Source organism: Panulirus ornatus, chromosome 57 (genome assembly GCF_036320965.1).
Source record: "Panulirus ornatus isolate Po-2019 chromosome 57, ASM3632096v1, whole genome shotgun sequence".
Taxonomy (NCBI): domain Eukaryota; kingdom Metazoa; phylum Arthropoda; class Malacostraca; order Decapoda; family Palinuridae; genus Panulirus; species Panulirus ornatus.
This window is the reverse complement of record NC_092280.1, coordinates 31105734-31132283: the sequence shown is the minus strand read 5'-3', so window position 1 is coordinate 31132283 and position 26550 is coordinate 31105734. Positions and strand designations below refer to the sequence as shown.

At 41.7% G+C, this 26550-nt stretch overlaps 1 protein-coding gene across 4 annotated transcripts in view; it reads left to right on the top strand.

Annotated features, from left to right (window-relative positions):
• Positions 1–263: 263 nt before the first annotated feature.
• Positions 264–26550, top strand: part of CycJ (Cyclin J) — a 65762-nt gene continuing 39475 nt past the window's right edge. Inside the window, exons 1-5 of one of the 4 annotated variants that reach the window (XM_071695056.1) lie at positions 264–432; positions 12677–12792; positions 19293–19464; positions 25669–25800; positions 26301–26453. In XM_071695056.1, coding sequence (XP_071551157.1) covers positions 12685–12792; positions 19293–19464; positions 25669–25800; positions 26301–26453 — 565 coding nt within the window. In that variant the 5' untranslated portion in view covers positions 264–432; positions 12677–12684. Of the gene's footprint in view, positions 433–478; positions 846–12676; positions 12793–19292; positions 19465–25668; positions 25801–26300; positions 26454–26550 lie in introns of those variants that run through there. The other 3 variants (XM_071695053.1, XM_071695055.1, XM_071695054.1) reach the window with 3 other exon arrangements.

Below are 26550 nucleotides of genomic sequence, written 5' to 3'. Positions count from 1 at the left end.
GTCTTTATTAATTCGTTAGGGAAGTAGAGAGGTAAAGTAGGTTTTGGCGTAAACATTTGATGGGTTTGGAATACAAGTGTATACAACGAAAGCTAAACCAATTGTATGGTTATAAAGATATTAGAAAATTTTCTGTTCTTAATATTGTTTTAGTGAAGTAAGTTATGATAACTATCATATTGTTTTAGTGAAGTATGTTATGATAAGTATCATATTGTTTTAGTGAAGTATGTTATGATAACTATCATATATTGGAGAAGTGAACGTACAAGAAAGTGATTAATGAACATAACTGGCAACTAGAGACACAGTGTAGCCAGGCAGGCAGGCAGCAGGCAGCCAGGCAGTGTGTGTGTGTGTGTGTGTCACATCATACTACTCATAAATCATGCTCACAACTTCACTGTTGTTTGTCCAGTTGTGTGCATCAAGGTCAGTACATTGCATTGTTTCACGTTAATGAATGTAAACGTAAATAGTGAACTTTTGAGCTTAGATTTAGGAGTCGTTTCCTTGTGGTCAGGAGGAGAGGGTTGGAGGTGACCTGTAACCATGACGAATTATTCTTCTTGTTAGTTTATATATTAGGATTTATCTGGTTATAAGTTTGTAGAGGAGTGTCACGTATTATGCTAATAGGTTAAATTTTCTCAATTTGGATGTTAAGTATAGTTTGTATATCTGGCAAGTAAAACGTAAACAAAGTCCACGTGTTTACCTGTTGCGTCACGTGTGACCCGACCCTGACCTGATCCAACTTGGCTTCACATCTGACCTACCTTGACCCAGGCCGGCCTCCATCAACCCTGAGTGACCTCTTTCCACGTAATTTCGGCGGCTGCCAGGTAGTTGGTCCTCCTTCCCCCGTCATGTTTGAGCAAACCTTACCCCGCCTCCTCCACTACCTCCATATTTCCCAATCTTCAACGTTCACTAATTGCTCACTTATAACCAGTCCACTGTAGATGATGGTCCACTGTAGATGATGGTCCACTGTAGATGATGGTCCACTGTAGATGATGGTCCACTGTAAAGTATCAAGTGAGAGGCACAACTAGAAACTGGACAGTTTGTAAGAGAGAGTTTCATGGTTGGTAAGCAAGGGTGAAGTGTAAGGCAGCAGCAGGAGGAGCACCTCCTCCTCACCTTCCTCCTTACATTAAACCCCAATTCGTCGTGGTCGTGGTGGTGGTCGTGGTCGTGGTGGTGGTCGTGGTGGTGGTGGTGGTCGTGGTGGTGGTCGTGGTCGTGGTAGTGGTGGTGGTAGTGGTGGTGGTGGTGGTGGTGGTGGTCGTGGTGGTGGTCGTGGTGGTGGTCGTGGTCGTGGTCGTGGTGGTCGTGGTGGTGGTCGTGGTGGTCGTGGTCGTGGTGGTGGTGGTGGTCGTGGTGGTGGTCGTGGTCGTGGTGGTGGTCGTGGTGGTGGTCGTGGTCGTGGTCGTGGTGGTGGTCGTGGTGGTGGTCGTGGTGGTGGTCGTGGTCGTGGTCGTGGTGGTCGTGGTCGTGGTGGTCGTGGTGGTGGTCGTGGTGGTGGTGGTCGTGGTGGTGGTCGTGGTCGTGGTGGTGGTCGTGGTGGTGGTGGTGGTCGTGGTGGTGGTCGTGGTCGTGGTGGTGGTCGTGGTGGTGGTCGTGGTCGTGGTCGTGGTGGTGGTGGTGGTCGTGGTGGTGGTCGTGGTCGTGGTGGTGGTCGTGGTGGTGGTCGTGGTCGTGGTGGTGGTCGTGGTGGTGGTCGTGGTGGTGGTCGTGGTCGTGGTGGTGGTCGTGGTCGTGGTGGTGGTCGTGGTAGTGGTGGTGGTGGTGGTCGTGGTGGTGGTCGTGGTCGTGGTGGTGGTCGTGGTAGTGGTGGTGGTCGTGGTCGTGGTAGTGGTGGTGGTAGTGGTGGTGGTGGTGGTCGTGGTGGTGGTAGTGGTGGTGGTCGTGGTCGTGGTGGTCGTGGTGGTGGTCTTGGTGGTCGTGGTCGTGGTGGTCGTGGTGGTGGTCGTGGTCGTGGTGGTCGTGGTGGTGGTCGTGGTGGTCGTGGTCGTGGTGGTCGTGGTCGTGGTGGTCGTGGTGGTGGTCTTGGTGGTCGTGGTCGTGGTGGTGGTCGTGGTGGTCGTGGGCGTGGTGGTCGTGGTCGTGGTCGTAGTAGCAGCACATTACACTTGGCGTCACGACCTAGAAATATCTTATCAATAAAACATATGATGAAATATTGGTCATTTGGGTCAGTATAGCTAGTGACAAGTAGCGTCTTATGAGAACTATTGTACAGTAACACCTGGTGATGGCTGTTATCAAGTAGCACCTGATGATGGCTGTTATCAAGTAGCACCTGGTGATGGCTGTTATCAAGTAGCACCTGATGATGGCTGTTATCAAGTAGCACCTGGTGATGGCTGTTATCAAGTAGCACCTGATGATGGCTGTTATCAAGTAGCACCTGATGATGGCTGTTATCAAGTAGCACCTGATGATGGCTGTTATCAAGTAGCACCTGATGATGGCTGTTATCAAGTAGCACCTGATGATGGCTGTTATCAAGTAGCACCTGGTGATGGCTGTTATCAAGTAGCACCTGGTGATGGCTGTTATCAAGTAGCACCTGATGATGGCTGTTATCAAGTAGCACCTGATGATGGCTGTTATCAAGTAGCACCTGATGATGGCTGTTATCAAGTAGCACCTGGTGATGGTGTTATCAAGTAGCACCTGATGATGGTGTTATCAAGTAGCACCTGATGATGGCTGTTATCAAGTAGCACCTGATGATGGCTGTTATCAAGTAGCACCTGATGATGGTGTTATCAAGTAGCACCTGATGATGGCTGTTATCAAGTAGCACCTGATGATGGCTGTTATCAAGTAGCACCTGGTGATGGCTGTTATCAAGTAGCACCTGATGATGGCTGTTATCAAGTAGCACCTGATGATGGCTGTTATCAAGTAGCACCTGGTGATGGCTGTTATCAAGTAGCACCTGGTGATGGCTGTTATCAAGTAGCACCTGATGATGGCTGTTATCAAGTAGCACCTGATGATGGCTGTTATCAAGTAGCACCTGATGATGGCTGTTATCAAGTAGCACCTGATGATGGCTGTTATCAAGTAGCACCTGGTGATGGTGTTATCAAGTAGCACCTGATGATGGTGTTATCAAGTAGCACCTGATGATGGCTGTTATCAAGTAGCACCTGATGATGGTGTTATCAAGTAGCACCTGGTGATGGCTGTTATCAAGTAGCACCTGATGATGGCTGTTATCAAGTAGCACCTGATGATGGTGTTATCAAGTAGCACCTGATGATGGCTGTTATCAAGTAGCACCTGATGATGGCTGTTATCAAGTAGCACCTGATGATGGCTGTTATCAAGTAGCACCTGATGATGGCTGTTATCAAGTAGCACCTGATGATGGCTGTTATCAAGTAGCACCTGATGATGGTGTTATCAAGTAGCACCTGATGATGAATCAGATAAAATGCAGGGAGGTGTATGAAAGGAAGGTAACTGATGATGGCTCTTATCAAGTGTGATCTTATGACTGGTTTTATATCAAGTCACAGCCAAGTAGGGCTGTTTGTCAAGCAGTGCCTGAGAGGGCTGTTGTCAAGTAGTACATGATGGTTTGTTACACTGACCTGATGTGCCCTATTGTCAAGTAGAATTAACTAGAGCTTTTGTCAAGTACCATCAAGTGAGCACTTGTCAAGTAGCTCATGATAGTTAATTGTCAGGTAGCTTATGAGAGTTATTGTCAAGTAGTACTTGATGATAGCTGTTGTTATGTAGCATTTGATGAGGGCTCTTGTCAAGTAGCAACTCATGAGGGCTTGATTAGTCATTTAGCATATGATAAGGGATAATTTTGAGGAGTATCTGATGAGAACTACTTAAGATTTGTGTTCAAGGGTTTTCGTATAGCCTTAACTATGTTTTAACGTACGGTTTTAACAAGTGGACTTCTATTGTGGTAGCATCTCTTTTGCTTACTTGTCTGACATTGTTTAGTTTTTGTGGCCATTGACATGCAGCTGAGATGCAATTTTTCCCAAAGCGTATTTGTCCGTAGCAGTTTAATTGTTCTTAAAATTCTAGGCTTATGACACCTGGGGCCTCTCTTATCTTTTACTGTATAATGTAGTGCTGCATCTTTTTACTTGACGTGACATCTGTGCAACATGAAATTAAACTGTGCTGATGATTTGGTTCATGTATTGCAATGTTGTATCTCGACCTCCTTCATAGACCTGTTCACTTCAGCTGTTCCCTGCCCACATGTATGGTTTGAAAACTCGAAGGTTGTCATCAGGTCACTCCTCTCTTCTCTTCACACACACACACACACACATACACACGCACCAGCTTAAGTCAGGTATCCACATATTGACCTCCCAAAGGGGAAGATAAACAGCAGGGGTTGGCTTTGGGCTTACGGCCATTATATGGGTTCAAATTCAGGTGGGTCTGTGCATGAATCATGGTCATCGACACAAATCACTTCACCAGAGTACCCCATGTAATTGGTTAGGAGGTGCTACTTCTGTATATAGGTTCAAAACTGGGGAAAGGTTTCAAGTTTCAGTACCTTAAGGGGATACTCTAGTTTTCTAGAGTATCCAAGCCTCATCCTGCCTTCTCATGGTGATCTTGTTAATATAACCCTTAGGGGTGGAACTAAAGGGAGAGACATTGCCCAGCTCCAACAGGGCAGTCCTGGGACTTTTTAGCTTATGGACACTTTTGGAGCCTTGCTTCCTCTGGAAATTCTGGGCTGAAGTTGCCTTCTGCCAGAGGCCTGTCAGGGATGAGACACAAAAAGCTATGAAGCTGCACTAGTACTGAAGTCTACCAGTTATGCCGAGAAGTAAAAGAGACAAGCGATTGAGGTGAATGTAAATGGGATGAATGGTGAGAGGAAAAGAAGGGAGCTCGTGGAAAAGTTTCAAAGTTGTAGCGTGGATGTGCTGGGGATTGGGGAAACCCATATCCTTGGACAGTGTGTATGGAGTGAAAATGAGAATGAGGAATGCAAGATATGGTAGGGTGTGGAAGGAGTAGTAGTATGGACGGGAATGAGTGAAACTTATTAGGGGACAGGAAAAGAAGTATGTGCAATTCTGCTGTCACCAAGAGTGTCGGAGGATGTTGCAAAGCATGGATGGAATGGATCAAGAATAGTGAGGGTGAAAGGAAAGATTAGAACTGGGAAGTATGCTGGGGTATGTGTATATGTGCTTGTGAATATGAAGACTGTACAAGGTAAGGATGGGATGAAGCACTTCTAGATTTCAATGACTGCATAAAAAATTTTGAGAATGAGAGAAATGGTCATAATGGGTGATATGAATGCAAAATGGGATTTGATGATATTGGTGAGATAATTTGCAAATAGGGATTGCCTGATGTACTTGAAAATAGAAGTTATATTTTGGATATTTGTGCTGAGAGGAGTTTATTGCTTGAAGACACTTTTTTCAGCACAAGATGATCCACAGATATACATGGATGAGGAATGATGGAAGAGAAGAGCAGAAAGCTTTGACTGACTATGTGGTATGTGGCAATAGATGAAAGATTGAGAAAGGTTGTGCTAGATGCTACAGCCATGAGAGGATTCTTTGGAGACTCTTACCATTTTGCAGTCCTTGTCAGGAATAAGGATCAGGGAGAAGTGGAGGTATGGTGTAAGGAAGAATGAAGAGGAAAAAGTGTTGACAAGCAAGAAGATGAATCAGAAAAAATGCAGGGAGGTATATGAAAGGAAGGTAACTGAAAGCTTGATGGAAGTGCACTGAATGTAGGGATGCAGTCATTTGTGAATGAGATGTTTAAAATGTTTAGAGAAATACTCTTAAAGGTTGTACAAATAGTGGTTGGATACGAGGTAGTGAGATATAGGAATAAAAAGGACAGTGCATAGTGGACAGAAGAGCTAAATGCTGTGAAAAAGAAAGAAAAACCCATATATTAGATTGCTCGAAAGGAATATGCTGGTGGAAGCTCAGCAAAGGAGGGAAGAATATAAAATATGTAAACAGATTGTTAAGAAGCTGATAGAGGAAAGCAAAGTAAGAGTAGATGAAAATTCTGGAAGAAAGTTGAGGGAAAAGTTTCTAGATGAGAAGAAACTATACTGGAAGGTGGAAAAGGGAAGAGGTGGATGTAAGAGTGGAAATGTTAATGTTAGAAGTAAGGAAGGGGAGATGTTGAAAGAAAAGGAGGAAGTGAAAGTAAGATGGAAAGAGTATCTTGAAAACTGATGAATGTGGGACAAGGGGAGGCAGCAGCTGTTAAATGCATGAGCATGGAAGATGGAAGAAAGAAAATACAAGTGCAAGGGCCTATAGCAAAAAGCGAGGTAAGAAGGGCAATAATGAGGCTGAAGGTAGAAAAGGCACCTGGAATGGATGGGATTAATAGCTGAAGTATGGAGGAAAAAGTGTGATAGAAGGGATGCATCTCATATGTATATTAGCATGGAAACAGAAGGGTGTTCCTGAGGATTGGGTGAAAGCTATTATTATTCATTTACTCAAAGGAACAGGTGCTAAGGATGTGTGTAACAATTATAGGGGAATAAGTCTATCAAAAATTACAGGAAAAGTGTATGCAAACATGTTGATTGATAAGAGTAATTGAAGTGACTAGATGCAGAATAAATGAAGAGTAAGGGAGTTTTAGGAAAGGTAGGGATTATGTGGATCAGATTCTTGTGGTAAAGATGACTGTGGAAAAGTATTTAGTGAAAGGTAAGAGTATGTATGCAGCTTTTATGGATATGAAGAAAGCATATGATAGAGTCGAGTGGAATGCTTTGTGAGATGTGTTAAGGATGTATAGGGTAGGGGGACTACTGTTGGACTGTGTGAATCCTTCTATAGAGGAGCAAATACATGTGTAAGACTGGATGGAAAGCTGAGTGATCTGGGTGTAAGGCATTGCTGTGTGATGTTGCCGTGGCTTTTTAGTATATGTTGATATGTATGTGTATTTATGTATATGTGTATGAGCATTTATGTATATATATATTTTTTTTTTTTGCTTTGTCGCTGTCTCCCGCGTTTGCGAGGTAGCGCAAGGAAAACAGACGAAAGAAATGGCCCAACCCACCCCCATACACATGTATATACATACACGTCCACACACGCAAATATACATACCTACACAGCTTTCCATGGTTTACCCCAGACGCTTCACATGCCCTGATTCAATCCACTGACAGCACGTCAACCCCAGTATACCACATCGATTAAATTTACTCTATTCCTTGCCCTCCTTTCACCCTCCTGCATGTTCAAGCCCCGATCACACAAAATCTTTTTCACTCCATCTGTCCACCTCCAATTTGGTCTCCCACTTCTCCTCGTTCCCTCCACCTCCGACACATATATCCTCTTGGTCAATCTTTCCTCACTCATTCTCTCCATGTGCCCAAACCATTTCAAAACACCCTCTTCTGCTCTTTCAGCCACGCTCTTTTTGTTTCCACACATCTCTCTTACCCTTACGTTACTTACTCGATCAAACCACCTCACACCACACATTGTCCTCAAACATCTCATTTCCAGCACATCCACCCTCCTGTGCACAAATCTATCCATAGCCCACGCCTCGCAACCATACAACATTGTTGGAACAACTATTCCTTCAAACATACCCATTTTTGCTTTCCGAGATAATGTTCTCGACTTCCACACATTCTTCAAGGCTCCCAGGATTTTCGCCCCCTCCCCCACACCCTATGATCCACTTCCGCTTCCATGGTTCCATCCACTGCCAGATCCAATCCCAGATATCTAAAACACTTTACTTCCTCCAGTTTTTCTCCATTCAAACTTACCTCCCAATTGACTTGACCCTCAACCCTACTGTACCTAATAACCTTGCTCTTATTCACATTTACTCTTAACTTTCTTCTTTCACACACTTTACCAAACTCAGTCACCAGCTTCTGCAGTTTCTCACATGAATCAACCACCAGCGCTGTATCATCAGCGAACAACGACTGACTCACTTCCCAAGCTCTCCCATCCCCAACAGACTTCATACTTGCCCCTCTTTCCAAAACTCTTGCATTCACCTCCCTAGCAACCCCATCCATAAACAAATTAAACAACCATGGAGACATCACACACCCCTGCCGCAAACCTACATTCACTGAGAACCAATCACTTTCCTCTCTTCCTACACGTACACATGCCTGCCGGCAAGGCAGCAGGTTTGGATGGTATTGCAGTGGAATTTATTAAAAAAGGGGGTGACTGTATTGTTGACTGGTTGGTAAGGTTATTTAATGTATGTATGACTCATGGTGAGGTGCCTGAGGATTGGCGGAATGCGTGCATAGTGCCATTGTACAAAGGCAAAGGGGACAAGAGTGAGTGCTCAAATTACAGAGGTATAAGTTTGTTGAGTATTCCTGGTAAATTATATGGGAGGATATTGATTGAGAGGGTGAAGGCATGTACAGAGCATCAGATTGGGGAAGAGCAGTGTGGTTTCAGAAGTGGTAGAGGATGTGTGGATCAGGTGTTTGCTTTGAAGAATGTATGTGAGAAATACTTAGAAAAGCAAATGGAATTGTATGTAGCATTTATGGATCTGGAGAAGGCATATGATAAAGTTGATAGAGATGCTCTGTGGAAGGTATTAAGAGTATATGGTGTGGGAGGCAAGTTGTTAGAAGCAGTGAAAAGTTTTTATCGAGGATGTAAGGCATGTGTACGTGTAGGAAGAGAGGAAAGTGATTGGTTCTCAGTGAATGTAGGTTTGCGGCAGGGGTGTGTGATGTCTCCATGGTTGTTTAATTTGTTTATGGATGGGGTTGCTAGGGAGGTGAATGCAAGAGTTTTGGAAAGAGGGGCAAGTATGAAGTCTGTTGGGGATGGGAGAGCTTGGGAAGTGAGTCAGTCGTTGTTCGCTGATGATACAGCGCTGGTGGTTGATTCATGTGAGAAACTGCAGAAGCTGGTGACTGAGTTTGGTAAAGTGTGTGAAAGAAGAAAGTTAAGAGTAAATGTGAATAAGAGCAAGGTTGAGGGTCAAGTCAATTGGGAGGTGAGTTTGAATGGAGAAAAACTGGAGGAAGTGAAGTGTTTTAGATATCTGGGAGTGGATCTGGCAGCGGATGGAACCATGGAAGCGGAAGTGGATCATAGGGTGGGGGAGGGGGCAAAAATTCTGGGAGCCTTGAAGAATGTGTGGAAGTCGAGAACATTATCTCGGAAAGCAAAAATGGGTATGTTTGAAGGAATAGTGGTTCCAACAATGTTGTATGGTTGCGAGACGTGGGCTATGGATAGAGTTGTGCGCAGGAGGATGGATGTGCTGGAAATGAGATGTTTGAGGACAATATGTGGTGTGAGGTGGTTTGATCGAGTAAGTAACGTAAGGGTAAGAGAGATGTGTGGAAATAAAAAGAGCGTGGTTGAGAGAGCAGAAGAGGGTGTTTTGAAATGGTTCGGGCACATGGAGAGAATGAGTGAGGAAAGATTGACCAAGAGAATATATGTGTCGGAGGTGGAGGGAACGAGAAGAGGGAGACCAAATTGGAGGTGGAAAGATGGAGTGAAAAAGATTTTGTGTGATCGGGGCCTGAACATGCAGGAGGGTGAAAGGAGGGCAAGGAATAGAGTGAATTGGAGCGATGTGGTATACCAGGGTTGATGTGCTGTCAGTGGATTGAATCAAGGCATGTGAAGCGTCTGGGGTAAACCATGGAAAGCTGTGTAGGTATGTATATTTGCGTGTGTGGACGTATGTATATACATGTGTATGGGGGTGGGTTGGGCCATTTCTTTCGTCTGTTTCCTTGCGCTACCTCGCAAACGCGGGAGACAGCGACAAAGCAAAAAAAAAAAATATATATATATATATATATATATATTCTTTTTTTTTCATACTATTCGCCATTTCCAGCTATAGCGAGGTAGCGTTAAGAACAGAGGACTGGGCCTTTGAGGGAATACCCTCACCTGGCCCCTTTCTCTGTTCCTTCTTTTGAAGAAAAAAAAAAAAAATGGTGATCAAGTGTAATAAAGAAATAAAATAAAGGCAGCAAGTATGAATATGTACGTGTGTATATATGTATATGTCTGTGTATATGTATGGATACGTTGAAATGTATAGGTATGTATATTTGCCTGTGTGGCCGTGTATATATATACATGTGTATGTGGGTGGGTTGGGCCATTCTTTCGTCTGTTTCCTTGCACTACCTCACTAGTGCAGGAGACAGCGACAAAGTATAATAAATGAATAAATAATATATATATATATATATTTTATTTTGCTTTGTTGCTGTCTCCCGCGTTAGCAAGGTAGTGCAAGGAAACAGACGAAATAATGGCCCAACCCACCCACATACATACACGTCCACACACGCAGATATACCTACCTATACATCTCAATGTATACATATATATACACACACAGACATACACATATATACACATGTACATAATTCATACTGTCTGCCTTTATTCATTCCCATCGCCACCTCGCCACACATGAAATAACAACCCCTCCCCCGTCATGTGTGCGAGGTAGTGCTTGGAAAAGACAACAAAGGCCACATTCGTTCACACTCAGTCTCTAGCAGTCATGTAATAATGCACCAAAACCACAACTCCCTTTCCACATCCAGGCCCCACAGAACTTTCCATGGTTTACCCCTGATGCTTCACATGCCCTGGTTCAATCCATTGACAGCACATCGACTCCGGTATACCACATCGTTCCAATTCACTCTATTTCTTGCACGCCTTTCACCCTCCTGCATGTTCAGGCCCCGATCACTCAAAATCTTTTTCACTCCATCTTTCCACCTCCAATTTGGTCTCCCACTTCTCCTCGTTCCCTCCACCTCTGACACATATATCCTCTTTGTCAATCTTTCCTCACTCATTCTCTCCATGTGACCAAACCATTTCAAAACACCCTCTTCTGCTCTCTCAACCACACTCTTTATTACCACACACCTCTCTTACCCTATTATTACTTACTCGATCAAACCACCTCACACCACATATTGTCCTCAAACATCTCATTTCCAGCACATCCACTCTCTTGCACACAACTCTATCCATAGCCCAAGCCTCGCAACCATACAACATTGTTGGAACCACTATTCCTTCAAACATACCCATTTTTGCTTTCCGAGATAATGTTCTTGACTTCCACACATTCTTCAAGGCTCCCAGAATTTTCACCCCCTCCCCTACCCTATGATTCACTTCCGCTTCCATGGTTTCATCCGCTGCCAAATCCACTCCCAGATATCTAAAACACTTCACTTCCTCCAGTTTTTCTCCATTCAAACTTACCTCCCAATTGACTTAACCCTCAACCCTACTGTACCTAATAACCTTGCTCTTATTCACATTTACTCTCAACTTTCTTCTTTCACACACTTTACCAAACTCAGTCACGTATGCTGTGCACTTTTCTGAAGTTTTGATCTACTTGACCATAAATTTTGATTGCTCTGCTACCAACCTTGGATATGATATTGTGTACAGCTTTGCTCAGTCCCTTGGGCTCCTCTTTTACAGTGTCTCCAGGATCCTGTCCTACTACATCAGTCATCATGTTCACTATGTTGAGCAGCCCTAGACACTGCTTCTCCCTCTCCTTGACTGGTGTTCTCAATAGTTTCCATAACGTGAGTTATGGGCAATTCCTCCTCTTCATCATTTTCTGGTACATTTAGACTAGTCCCTTCCACCTACCCTGTTTAAGCATTCTACTCTCTTTCCTTTGGTAATATACCCACATATGTGAATCTTTGATCCTTTGAGTTCCTCTCGTGTGTGTGTGCTTTTGATTGCAAGCTTGTGCATTTCAGGATGGAACTCTACATTCTTTATATGTGTTTATTTAATTGTACATGTGGATTTGCCAAAGTATTAGAGTGAGATTGTAAGTATGAATGTGTAAAAAAGTGAGTGAATGTATATGTGTGTTGGTAGGGTTCATAAAGTTTGCTTTAGGATAACAGGTTTGCTATATTGTAAGCCAGGGGCTCAGGCTCTGTTGCTATTTTGATTCTCCAGAGGTTACTTTTTTCATTAAGGCTTGGTTTGCATTTGAGAGAGTCTTGGTAATAGGGTCAGGTTTTGCCTAGGTGATAGTTTGCAAACTTTTGATCCACTATGCTTCAGCTGCTTAATTGTAACTCTTTATCATACGGGACACGCTTGGCCCAGATTCTGCAGATCTCCAAACTGTTGGACAGTATTGTTTTCCTTTAAATCAGGGACAGTTTTAGTAGCTCGGAAGCTTTTTGGCTCAAACTCGTTCTGACTAACAGATGACAAAAGATTTCCTCATCCTTTGGTGAACAAAGCACATCAATGATTTATTTTTTTTTCCAAAATACAGATTTTTGCAAATGTTTATTGTTACCTTCTTGTAATGAACATTTTTGTACAGTAAATGAATAATCATACATAAATAGACTATACCATATGACATTTTTACTCGTGAGTTCACCTGAGAAGGAACATCAAGTGTTCCAATTTTGTGGTCTGTAGTAGAAATTAATGTGTGTTTATGTATGCATAACATACATATGTACATGCCTAATTTCATTGTAATCTGAACTTGTTTTATCAGTATTTCTCATGTGTGTTGTTAGTAACATATTACTTCTTGGTCTGAAATTCATGTGCATATTTCTATGTTGCTTTTATATTTGAAGTGAAGTACATGATGGCACATGGCAGCAGCTGGATGACAGACTATGCTGAGGATGTGTTGTCATGGATGCACTACAGGGAGATGCAGCACCTTCCATATAATGGTAATTCTCCACAGGTCTGTAGATGTGTATATGTGTTAATTCACTAACTCCATTTTAAACCATGCCTCTTCTGCCTGGTCTTCCATCCTCTCAAAATCAAATATCACAAAGCTGTAAACCATACAAAATGGTGTACTCAGAGCAATCACTGGCTGCCTAGCCACTGCAACCACTCAGCACTTTCACAATTAAATAAAGATCTTCCCAATACAGCCCCACCTCAACATGCTTGGCATCCATTTCTTAGTAACAGCAAATGATAGGGTTGATAGAGATGATTTGTGGAAGGTATTAAGAGTATATGGTGTGGGAGGTAACTTGCTAGAAGCAGTGAAAAGTTTTTACCAAGGATGTAAGGCATGTGTACGAGTAGGAGGAGAGGAAAATGATTGGTTCCTAGTGAGTGTCAGTTTGTGGCAGGGGTGTGTGATGTCTCCTTGGTTGTTTAATTTGTTTATGGATGGGGCGGTTAGGGAGGTGAATGCAAGAGTTATGGAGAAAGGGGCAAGTATGCAGTCTGTTTGTGGATGAGAAGGCTTGGGAAGTGAGTCAGTTATTGTTCACTGAGGATACAGCACTAGTGGCTGATTCAGGTGAGAAACTGCAGAAGTTGGTGACTGAGTTTGGTAAAGTGTGTGAAAGAAGAAACCTGAGAGTAAATGTGAATAAGAGCAAAGTTATTTGGTTCAGTAGGGTTGAGGGGTAAGTTAAATGGGAGGTAAGTTTTAATGGAGAAAAACTGGAGGAAGTAAAGTGTTTTAGATATCTGGGAGTGGATTTAGCAGTGGATGGAACTATGGAAGCGGAAGTGAGTCACAGTGTGGGGGAGGGGGTGAAGGTTCTGGGAGTGTTGACAAGTGTGTGGAAGGCGAGAATGGTATCTCCGAGAGCAAAAATGGGTATGTTTGAAGGAATAGTGGTTCCAACAATGTTATATGGTTGCGAGGCATGGGCTATAGATAGAGTTGTGCGGAGGAGGGTGGATGTGTTGGAAATGAAATGTTTAAGGACAAGATGAGGTGTGAGGTGGTTTGATCGAGTTCGTAATGAAAGGGTAAGAGAGGTGTGGTAATAAAAAGAGTGTGGTTGAGAGAGCAGAAGAGTGTGTTTTGAAATGGTTTGGTTTCATGGAGAGAATTAGTGAGGAAAGATTGACAGAGATTATATGTGCAGAGGTAGAGGGAACAAGGAGAAGCGGGAGACCAAATTGGAGGTGGAAGGATGGAGTGAAAAAGATTCTTAGTGATTGGGACCTGAACATACAGGAGGGTGAAAGGAGCGCAAGAAATAGAGTGAATTGGAACGATGTGGTATACTGGTCAACGTGCTGTTAGTGGATTGAACCAGGGTATTTGAAGCATCTGGGGTAAACCATGGAAAGTTTTGTGGAGCCTGGATGTGGAAAGGGAGCTGTGGTTTCAGTGCATTATACATGAAAGCAAAAGACTGAGTGTGAACAAGTGTGGCCTTTTCGTCTTTTCCTGGCGCTACCTGGCTGGAGAGGGGGGGGGTGCAATTTCATACGTGGTGGGGTGGTGACAGGAATGGTTGAAGTCAGCAAGTATGAATATGTATTTGTATATGTATGTATATGCTCATGTATGGGCATTTATGTATATGTATGTGTATGTGGGTGGATGGGCCATTCTTCGTCTGTTTCCTTGCAGTACCTCACTGACGCAGGAAACAGCAGGTAAGTATAGTAAATGAATAAATAATATCTTTCTGTTGTATTTGACTGCCATTTCCTGCATTAGTGTAGTAGACAAAATGCCCCATTCATCTGCATCCATTCTCTAGCTGTCTTTTGCAACATACCGAAACCTCATCTTTCTATCTACAACTGGGCCCATGCCATTTCACATGCCCTGGTTTAGATCAATAACAGCATGTTGACCCCTATATACCACATTATTCCAATTCACTCTATCCTGTGCATATCACATCATATAAAGCATCCAGGGAGAACCATAGTAAGGTCTGTTGGGTATGGTTATGGATGGGGGCTATTGTTTCAGTGGATTACAAATGACATCTAGAGAATGGATGTGAGCAAATGAGGCTATTTCTTTGGCTGATCCTAGCACAACCTTAGTACCATGGAAAATAGTGGACATCTATGAAAAAAGTGTGTGTGCCCATTGTTTCCATTACGTCACATAAGTTGTCACCACAATTTATAGTACTTCTGTAACACAACTTTCACCCAGGCCATGTTCTACTCTCAATTGTTCTGAGTAACTGTCCACATATTCTAAGACAATTTAGATTACATAGGTCCCCTGCAATTGGACATTTAGAATACAGAAATTCACCCTTATAGATATTGCAAATGACTACTACTAAATTCATGATATAGAATGTAAAGTCACCTTCACAGAATTTTTTTTACTGAAAAAATCTGTCAAAATTGTACTTTAAAAAGAAACAATTAATATTGCTATACTGGTGCATGTACATTGGTTGATGATGAAGGTTGCCGGCTGAAGCTTGAATCAGCCAGCATGTCATGGTTGCCTCCTTGTCTAGAAGTTGTTCTTCCAAGATTTTTCCATATGCTTGTGTATTTCCCCTCATGACGTCTGCAAGAGGCCATCAGGTTCAAGCAGTATACTTAAATGAGCATGAAAAGAAGTTACACTGGAAGTAAAACTCAAGTGTTTTACGGAGGTTTGATGCAGGAGAAAACAGCTCTATTGCTAAAACTTTGTAGCTTGCTACATCTGCAGTAGGAACAAAATGCGACAACAAAGAGAATTAAGGCAAGTGCTCAAGCTGCAACACTATTATGTGCTTGAACAATATTTTTATTAAAATGAAGTGATACTGAATATGGAAAGACTCGTGAGTGTGTAGATCAAAGACTAGATGTAGTATAATATGTCATTTTATACAGTGGCTATTCAAACTAAATCCAGGAGCATTTATGATGATTTGTTGAAAGATGATTGTAGTTGGAGTTCAGAAGAACCTTTCCAGGCAAATAAAGGTTGGTTTGATAGGTTTAAGAAGTGCTTTGTCTTGCACAATATCAAACTAAGTGATGAAACTCTCATTGTTGATGTTGAATTATCTCAGTGAGTTGAGGAAAATGACCAAATGAGGTTACCCACCGGGACAAGTATACAGTGTTAATGAAAATGGCCTTTACTGGAAACACATGCCAGACAGAACATTTATTTCAGAGGAAGAGAAGTTTGCATCAGGTTTCATCTTTCACTACTGGGAGGTATTGCTGCTGGTGATTTTTGTGCTCCAGTTTTTTGTGTATTTTTTCTTTGTAAAACTATAAAGCTGTCTAATCTACATTCAGTATGTACTTAAAAATGCACAGCTCCATTTGTTTGTGTTTTTATTACTTCTGTAGACTGAAGAATTTCCTTATGAATGTTTTTTTTTTTTTTTTTTTCTCCCGCGTTTGCGAGGTAGCGCAAGGAAACAGACGAAAGAAATGGCCCAACCCACCCCCATACACATGCCTTGATTCAATCCACTGACAGCACGTCAACCCCGGTATACCACATCGCTCCAATTCACTCTATTCTTTGCCCTCCTTTCACCCTCCTGCATGTTCAGGCCCCGATCACTCAAAATCTTTTTCACTCCATCTTTCCACCTCCAATTTGGTCTCCCTCTTCTCCTCGTTCCCTCCACCTCCGACACATATATCCTCTTGGTCAATCTTTCCTCACTCATTCTCTCCATGTGACCAAACCATTTCAAAACACCCTCTTCTGCTCTCTCAACCACGCTCTTTTTATTTCCACACATCTCTCTTACCCTTACGTTACTTACTCGATCAAACCACCTCACACCACACATTGTCCTCAAACATCTCATTTCCAGCACATCCATCCTCCTGCGCACAACTCTATCCATAGTCCACGCCTCGCAACCATACAACATTGTTGGAACCACTATTCCTTCAAACATACCCATTTTTGCTTTCCGAGATAATGTTCTCGACTTCCACACATTCTTCAAGGCTCCCAGAATTTTCGCCCCCTCCCCCACCCTATGATCCACTTCCGCTTCCATGGTTCCATCCGCTGCCAGATCCACTCCCAGATATCTAAAACACTTCACTTCCTCCAGTTTTTCTGCATTCAAACTCACCTCCCAATTGAATTGACCCTCAACCCTACTGTACCTAATAACCTTGCTCTTATTCACATTTACTCTTAACTTTCTTCTTTCACACACTTTACCAAACTCAGTCACCAGCTTCTGCAGTTTCTCACATGAATCAGCCACCAGCGCTGTATCATCAGCGAACAACAACTGACTCACTTCCCAAGCTCTCTCATCCCCAACAGACTTCATACTTGCCCCTCTTTCCAAAACTCTTGCATTCACCTCCCTAACAACCCCATCCATAAACAAATTAAACAACCATGGAGACATCACACACCCCTGCCGCAAACCTACATTCACTGAGAACCAATCACTTACCTCTCTTCCTACACGTACACATGCCTTACATCCTCGATAAAAACTTTTCACTGCTTCTAACAACTTGCCTCCCTCACCATATATTCTTAATACCTTCCACAGAGCAACTCTATCATATGCCTTCTCCAGATCCATAAATGCTACATACAAATCCATTTGCTTTTCTAAGTATTTCTCACATACATTCTTCAAAGCAAACACCTGATCCACACATCCTCTACCACTTCTGAAACCACACTGCTCTTCCCCAATCTGATGCTCTGTACATGCCTTCACCCTCTCAATCAATACCCTCCCATATAATTTGCCAGGAATACTCAACAAACTTATACCTCTGTAATTTGAGCACTCACTCTTATCCCCTTTGCCTTTGTACAATGGCACTATGCACGCATTCCGCCAATCCTCAGGCACCTCACCATGAGTCATACACACATTAAATAACCTTACCAACCAGTCAACAATACAGTCACCCTTTTTTAATAAATTCCACTGCAATACCATCCAAACCTGCTGCCTTGCCGGCTTTCATCTTCCGCAAAGCTTTTACTACCTCTTCTCTGTTTACCAACTCATTTTCCCTAACCCTCGCACTTTGCACACCACCTCGACCAAAACACCCTATATCTGCCACTCTATCATCAAACACATTCAACAAACCTTCAAAATACTCACTCCATCTCCTTCTCACATCACCACTACTTGTTATCACCTCCCCATTTGCGCCCTTCACTGAAGTTCCCATTTGCTCCCTTGTCTTACGCACCTTATGAATGTATCTTCATGTATAATGTGAGTATATGGGAAAAAATAGTTTGCTTTACGAAAATTCTTGATAGAAACTTTTCCAAGAACACATTCTTTCCATAACTAGGAAGCTGTATAGATGATTTTTTTTTATTAGACAAGGGAAATGTCTATTTTTCAACAGTATACTAGTATTTTTCGAAAATATGCTATTAAAGAGCTGTGAATATTGTAGGTTTTAGTAAGATTTTTTTAGATTTTTTCATACTTATTTGCTGTTTCCCACATTAGTGAGATAATCCTAAGAACAGATGAAGAAAGGCCACATTTGCTCACATCCATTCTCTAGCAGTCATGTGTAATACACCAAAATCTACAGCCCCTAATCCACAATCAGGCCCCACAGACCTTAGCTCCTAATCCACAATCAGGCCACACAGACCTTTTCATGGGTTTGGCTGCTTCATATGTCCTGGTTCACTCTGCACAGTAATCACCCCCTGTATACCTTATTGCTTCAATTCACTCTATCCTCTGCACACCTTGCATGTTCAGGACCAAATCACTCAAAACCTTTTTAATTCCATCCTTCCATTTCCATTTTAGTCTGCCCCGTCTTGTTCCCTCCACTTTAGACATGTATCTGTTTTGTCTACCTCTCCTCACTCATTTGCTCCATATGTCCAAACCATTTCAAACTTCAGCCTTACAACCACACACTTTTTATTACCACACCTTTCTCTTACTCTTTTGTTATTTGCTCAATCAGTCCACCTCATCATGTATAGTTTTCCAACATTTAATTCCAACACATGCACCCTCCTCCACATATTCTCCTCAATGCCCCATGCCTCACATCCATTCATCATTGTTTGGACTAATGTACCCTCAGCCACACCAACTTTTGCCATCCCACATAATGAAAGAACCTCTCTTTCCACACATTCCTTAATGCTCCCAAAACCCTCAAGATATGACATACATTTGCATATTATATGTCACATGTTGAGTGTTCACGTGTATTGTCGTGTCAGGGTGATATGTTTTGAGGCTTCACCTTCCATATATCCATTGGCTTGATCTTAAAACTATACACTGATGATATCTGACCCTATTCTTAGTGATTTTTATTTCAGTGGTACTCATTATGGTAGTCTTAAAACTTGAAAGAGTACATATGTTTCTGATTGTAATACAGAATCATTGCCTTTGGGATATATTTAGATTGTATAAGTAAGATCATCTGGTCAGACTAACCTGTTGTCAGCCATCATTACCTTGGGCATAGCTTTATACTAGTTCTTTTTTTTTCCAGTTATCAATGAGAGGCACATTAATAGAATTCCTCTGTTTGGTAAGTGAACGTTTGAAGCTGAGCGTTGCAACAACCCATCTGTCAGTTTACCTTTTAGACAGGTTCATGGATGCTCACCACATATCGGACAACCAGCTGCGACTCACTGCTCTTACTGCTATATTGTTAGCTGGTAGGTTTCAAGGTAACTTTTATATGTTGCATTTGACTCATGACCCAAAATCTTTTGCCTTGTGTCATTCATGATTGTATTAGGAACTGGTGTAGTGCTGCTGGTTAAGGGCAGTGATATCTATTAACATATGAATTGTATTCTGCTGAATGGAACTATGGTAGTTTTCTACTTTATTGGCCAACGTTATATAAGCATAGAACAGCATATGCTTGCTTTAGATGGCTATCTTAAATGCTTATCTTAAGCGTGATCCTTTTGAATCATATCTAATAACAATTTTGGAACAATTGATAGAGTATCTCCTTTTGAAGTATGATTGATGTTTTCCTGTTTAGAGTTTCTTTTCTTCTTTTATTTTTTACTTGCCTATGTTGGTATCATACTAAGTCAGTATTTTTTGAAGGAGACAACTTGCTTGCATGTACAGATTAACACTTGTCATTGAAACTTGAAAATCCTGTATGCTCACATACAGCTTGTTAGGAGATGCTTGGATGAAAGTATGGATTTCACATCTGGAGAATTTTCTAAACCTTTCAGAAAAGCTTGCTGGCATAAAACTTAATGCTCAGGTACAAGGGCAAAGGTGAAAAAGAGAAATTAGAAGTTAATCAGGGATCATTCATGTCTGAAAACTAGAATGTTAAAGGTAATGGTAGACACTGAATGGATGCAAGGCATGAGCTATAGATAAATGAACAAACATTTTCTATGAAGAGGAGATTGCACCAAAATTCAAAGCTGCCAAGGATTGCCCCATGTTGTTTGTAGGGGGAAAAGCAGAAGGTGACTGCAAGCTTAAACCATAATGGTCTACCATTCAGAAAATTCCAGGGCTTTTGAGGGATATGTGAAGCAATATTTGCCTATCTGTTTTTATTCTAATCTAAAGGGGTGGGTAACAAGCAAAGTTTTCTGTGATTATTTTGCTCCATGTAGAGATGAAAGATTCCTTTGCAAAGTATATAATTTTAAAGATTTTCATTCCTCCTGATAATTCCTATGACTATCCACCTTCAGTACAGGATGTAAGTGAGAACATCAAAGTAGTCTATCTTCTGCCTAACACTACATCTCTAATCCAGCCTGTAGACAAAGGGGTGATATCTTACTTTTAAGGCAAACTATTTATGTATAACATTTGCACAGCTGGTGAATTCTACAGAGAATGACCAGATGACTTAAAGAATTTTAGAAGTCCCTCACCATTAGGGATGCCATCACGATCCTCAGAGGCATGGTAGAAAAATCACCGGTGTTTGTATGAACGGAGTGTGGTGGAAGCTTTGCCCTCAGTTTGTTCATGGATTTTAGGATTTTTATATCGAAACCAGACATCAAGAACCTGTTGACACATTGTGGAATTGGCAAAAAAAAGTGCTTTGATGAGGTTAAGGAAAATGGTGTGGAGTTGCTCAAATCACATAAGGAAAAGCTCTTAATCAAAGATCTTCTTCAGTTGGAGAAGCAACACGAGGAGGAGGTAGCAGAGGAAGGGGAGATTGAGCAAGTGCATTCTCTCATAAGCAAGAGGTAAGCTGGAGCAGTTCACCAAATTGACCTTGCTGTAGCAATATTTGACAAGGATGACTCAAACACAGAATGGAGTTCAGATGTGGTCTTAAATGTTTGAGTTGGCATTAGGTACTACAGGTACACCACCAATTTTCCAGCACTCTTGGTTCCAAAGCCTTGCCGGATTAACCATTTTGCTAGGCCGTGATCAAGTAATAATAATTCATCATCACACCTCTATCCCACTAATTTAATTATGCATCTCCCATGTGTCTAAAGTATACTAAGGACTGCTAGAAACTTGAATTAAACCGATATTAAATGTTTGAGCACCAGAATATGGTAACACTGTCCTTAGATTGTTTGAATCCTGTGGGTTCTTTTTCATCTTCTGTTGTTAGTGTTTTACTAGGTGTGCATCGCCAGAATAATGCATTTTCATGTGCATTATACACTTGCTCAGGACTGAGGTGCTTGTCAGCCACGAGTTTTGCAAATTCATCCACATACTCGGCAGCTCCATCATGGTTTGCAGACCACTTTTCTCTGCACACTTTATTCATGGAAATTCCATGATGCTTCTTGAATCTTTGAAGCCATCCTTCACTGTAGTCATGCTTATGTTGTAATTTAAGTTCTTTATGGAACAACTTAGCCTGGCCCATTATCATGCTGCCTGACAAGTCCACTCCATCACTCCGACGCTGTTGAAACCATTCCATCATCACTTGATCGTGCTCATTACTGTTACCATCTTTTATAGTTTTTCTAATCGTCATTTGCTTCTTGGAATCGCTGTCTGCAGAGAATTTCAATATTTTCTCCCTTTGCTTCTTTATATCATAAACAGTTGATGAACCAATACTGTAGATGTCACACAGCTTACGCACAAAAACACCTCGGTCCATTTTTTTCTACAGTTCTACTTTATCTTGGATCAATATGGACTGGTGTTTACATTTGACACCACAACTGACACTCATATGTCTTAGAAGCCATAGTTAGAGTAAAATTTAAGCAAATTAGCTAAGAATCTCACAGAATTCGGTATCACCACCAAAAAGTGCAGTGTAAAGAATGTAAATAAGCTCACCCTACACACAATGCCATCTGTGGCTGCCCAGTAAACCAGTTTGGTAGCTGCAGTAACTTTGTCTGGACTAAAGGTGCCAAAGCATCAGTTGCTGGAAATTCGGTGGTGTACCTGTACTAAGAAATCTACCAAAAGAAGACATTGAAGGCTAAATAGACAATGCTAAATTTCTTTATGAAGAAAAAGGACACTCCTAAGGAGGACCAGCCATAAATATCTAGTGACGCAATAGCAGGCTCACTTAGTTATCACCACCACCTTCCACAACTTTGTCATCTAATGCAGATGACCCCCTTTCCAAGATTCTCCTTCACTCGCCTACTCTCTCTGCACCAGCAAGCAATTCAGGAACAGCAGTAAACATAAGTGTTGGACTTCATCGTTTTCTGTTTGTTAAGTACACTATGTATATATATATTATAGTACTTTATTTTTCTTGGTACATTTATACTGTAATTTTGACTAGTATGATATATGGCAACATCTTGATAGGGTTGAGGAACAAGTCAATTGGGAGGTAAGTTTGAATGGAGAAAAACTGGAGGAAGTGAAGTGTTTTAGATATCTGGGAGTGGATCTGGCAGCGGATGGAACCATTGAAGTGGAAGTGAATCATAGGGTGGGGGAGGGGGCAAAAGTTCTGGGAGCGTTGAAGAATGTGTGGAAGTCGAGAACATTATCTCGGAAAGCAAAAATGGGTATGTTTGAAGGAATAGTGGTTCCAACAATGTTATATGGTTGTGAGGTGTGGGCTATAGATAGAGTTGTGCAGAGGAGGGTGGATGTTATGGAAATGAGATGTTTGCGGACAATATGTGGTGTGAGGTGGTTTGATCAAGTAAGTAATAATAGGGTAAGAGAGATGTGTGGTAATAAAAAGTGTGTTTGAGAGAGCAGAAGAAGGTGTTTTGAAAAGGTTTGGTCACATGGAGAGAATGAGTGAGGAAAGATTGACCAAGAGGATATATGTGTCAGAGGTGGAGGGAATGAGGAGAAGTGGGAGACCAAATTGGAGGTGGAAAGATGGAGTTAAAAAGTGAGTGATTGGGGCCTGAACATGCAGGAGGTTGAAAGGCATGCAAGGAATAAAGTGAATTGGAAAGATGTGGTATACCGGGGTCGACGTGCTGTCAATGGATTGAACCAGGGCATATGAAGTGTCTGGTGTAAACCATGGAAAGTTCTGTGGGGCCTGGATGTAGAAAGGGAGCTGTGGTTTCGGTGCATTATTACATGACAGCTAGAGACTGAGTGTGAACGAATGTGGCCTTTGTTGTCTTTTCCTAGCGCTACCTCATGCACATGAGGGGGGAAGGGGTTATTATTTCATGTGTGGCAGGGTGGCGATGGGAATGAATAGAGGCAGACAGTATGAATTGTACATGTGTATATATGTATATGTCTGCGTGTGTATATATATATGTATACGTTGAGATGTATAGGTATGTATATTTGTGTGTGTGGACATGTATATCTATACATGTGTATGTGGGTGGGTTGGGCCATTCTTTTGTCTGTTTCCTTGCGCTAACTCGCTAATGCAGGAGACAGCAACAAAGCAAAATAATAAAGTAAAATAAATAAATATATAAACATGCAGGAGGGTGAAAGGCGTGCAAGGAATAGAGTGAATTGGAACAATGTGGTATACTGGGGTCGACGTGCTGTCAATGGATTGAACCAGGGCATGTGAAGCATCTGGGGTAAACCATGGAAAGTTTTGTGGGGCCTGGATGTGGAAAGGGAGCTGTAGTTTCGGTGCATTGTACATGACAGCTAGAGACTGAGTGTGAACGAATGTGGCCTTTGTTGTCTATTCCTAGTGCTACCTTGCGCACATGTGGGGGGAAGGGGTTGTTATTTCATGTGTTGCGGAGTGGCGGGAGAAGCAGGAGACCAAATTGGAGGTGGAAGGATGGAGTGAAAAAGATTTTAAGCAATCAGGGCCCTAATATACAGGAGGGTGAGAGGCTTGCAAGGAATACAGTGAATTGGAACAATGTTGTAAACCAGGGTTGACGTGCTGTCAGTGGATTGAACCAGGGCATGTGAAGCACCTGTGGTAAACCATGGAAAGGTCTGTGGGGCCTGGATGTGGATAGGGAGCTATGGTTTCAGTGCATTACACGTGATAGCTAGAGACTGAGCGTGAGCGAATGTGGTCTTTTTTTCTGTTTTCCTGGAACTACCATGCTGAAGCGGGGGCTAGCGATGCTGTTTCCTGTGGGGTGACAGGAATGGATGAAGGCAAGCAAGTATGAATATGTACATGTGTATATATGTATGTGTATGTATTTTTATGTATGTATATGTTGATATGTATATGTATGTTTATGTGCGTGTGTGGGTGTTTATGTGTATATGAGTGGATGGGCCATTCTTCATCTGTTTCCTGGCGCTACCTTGTTGACGCAAGAAACAGCGATTATGTTTGATAATATAATAATAATACATGCATTTGCCATTCCTGCAAATGTAGGTTAGCAATCAGAACAGAGGACTGAGCTTTAGAGAAGAAAATCCTCACTTGGCCCCCTTCTCTGTTCCTTCTTTTGGAAAAGTAAAGACAAAAAGAGAAAGATTTGTGTTTGGCATGTATGAAACTTTAGAAAGCATATGATAGGGTTGATGGCAATGCTTTGTGGAAGGTTTTGTGAGTATATGGTGTGGGAGGAAAGTTATTGGATGCAGTGAGGAGTTTTTATAAAAAACAAAACAAAGATTTTGTGTTTATAGTTAGAAGGGAGGGTTCACATTAGCCATTGGTGGTCTGCACGTAACATCACTAGTTCACACTTCCCATCACTGGATCATGCTTGCAATCACTATTGTATTCTGGTTATTATTGGTTTATGCTTTCCATTTGCAGTCTACACTTACCATCATTAGGCTACACTTACCATCACTAGTCCACATTTGCCATCATTGGTTCACTCTTGCCATCACTAGTCCACACAGACTATCACTGGTTCACTCTTCATATCACTAGTCTACAGTTGCAAATCACTATTCCACACTGGTTGTCACTGGTTTACTCTTTCCATCAGTGGTTCACACTTTATATAAAGAAACAAATCATATTCTACATCAGATACTACTGGTTCACTCTTTCTCCATCACTAGTGAACACTTACCATCACTAGTCTACACTTACCATCACTGGTTTACACTTTTCATCACTACTCTACAGTGGTTCACTGTTTCCATCTCTAGTCCACAGTCGCTATTACTAGGCCTCACTTTCCAATACTAGTACACATTTGCCATCACTAGTCCTTACTTACTATCACTAATCCACACTTGCCATCACTAATCCACACTTACCATCACTAGTCCACACTTGACACCACTAGTCTACGTGATATCACTAGTCTACATTTGCCGTCATTTGTTCACACTGGTTTACACTTGCCATTGACACTTGTTATACTTGGTTCATACTTGTCATCACTATTCATCACCTGCTCTTGTTAAAAGTATTATTCATTCGATTACCACTTTTAAGTTTTATTTTGATGTATAAATTATAAGTTGTGAAATTATTTCAGATTCATGTACTTTCTTCAAATTTATATAATAGTATCTTCTTGCAGCAAAATTTGAAGAAAAAGATTTGAATGTACCAAGAATACCTGAGCTGAATGCCTTTGCAAGTAATAGATACAGCATAGCCATCTTTAACTCGATGGAGGCTTTTATGCTAAAATTCTTCAACTGGAATGTAGGTAAGTAATATTGTCATAATCGTTGTTACTTTATTGTTATTTGGTTTATGGCCAACATTGTTTTGTTGTATTAATTTTGAGATGACTGTTTATTGTTAACGTTTGTAAGTCATGTGGGAAAGTTTCAAGCTTGCATTGCCCCATCTGTTCGTCTTGACATATATATTCACACACACGTACACATCTCACCTTTCACTAGATGTATACACACACACACACACACACACAGCTGTACTCCAGCTTACCCTTTCTATTCAATATACCAGTCTGTGTATGATTAAAGTAAAATTTCAGCAAGATATTGATTTTGTGGTGATGTCTTTCAACATCCTTAAAATTACTAAATTTTAGGTGTTAATTCCTCAAGGATAATTGTTTTTTTTTGTCACAAGCTTGCTCTGAATACTATTATATTACCTGTTTTTCAGTGGGACTGTTATAATAAGTTACAGTAGTTGCATATGTACTCTACTTGAAGTTAACCAAATCATACTTCCTAGGAACTGTGACTGTAGCGCATTTTGCTGAGTTCTACCTCATGCAAGGAGTAACTGCTGGTGACACATTGGAGGGAGCAAGGCTTACTGCCCCAGCATTAACCAGGCAAACTCTCTGGAGGACCACTGCTCACTTCCTTGATATATCTCTGCAAGGTGAGCCAGTATTGATGCTTATGAAATAATAACATGATATAGATCTGTATGGTGACCCAGGACTGGTGCTTATGAAACAATAACATGATATAGATCT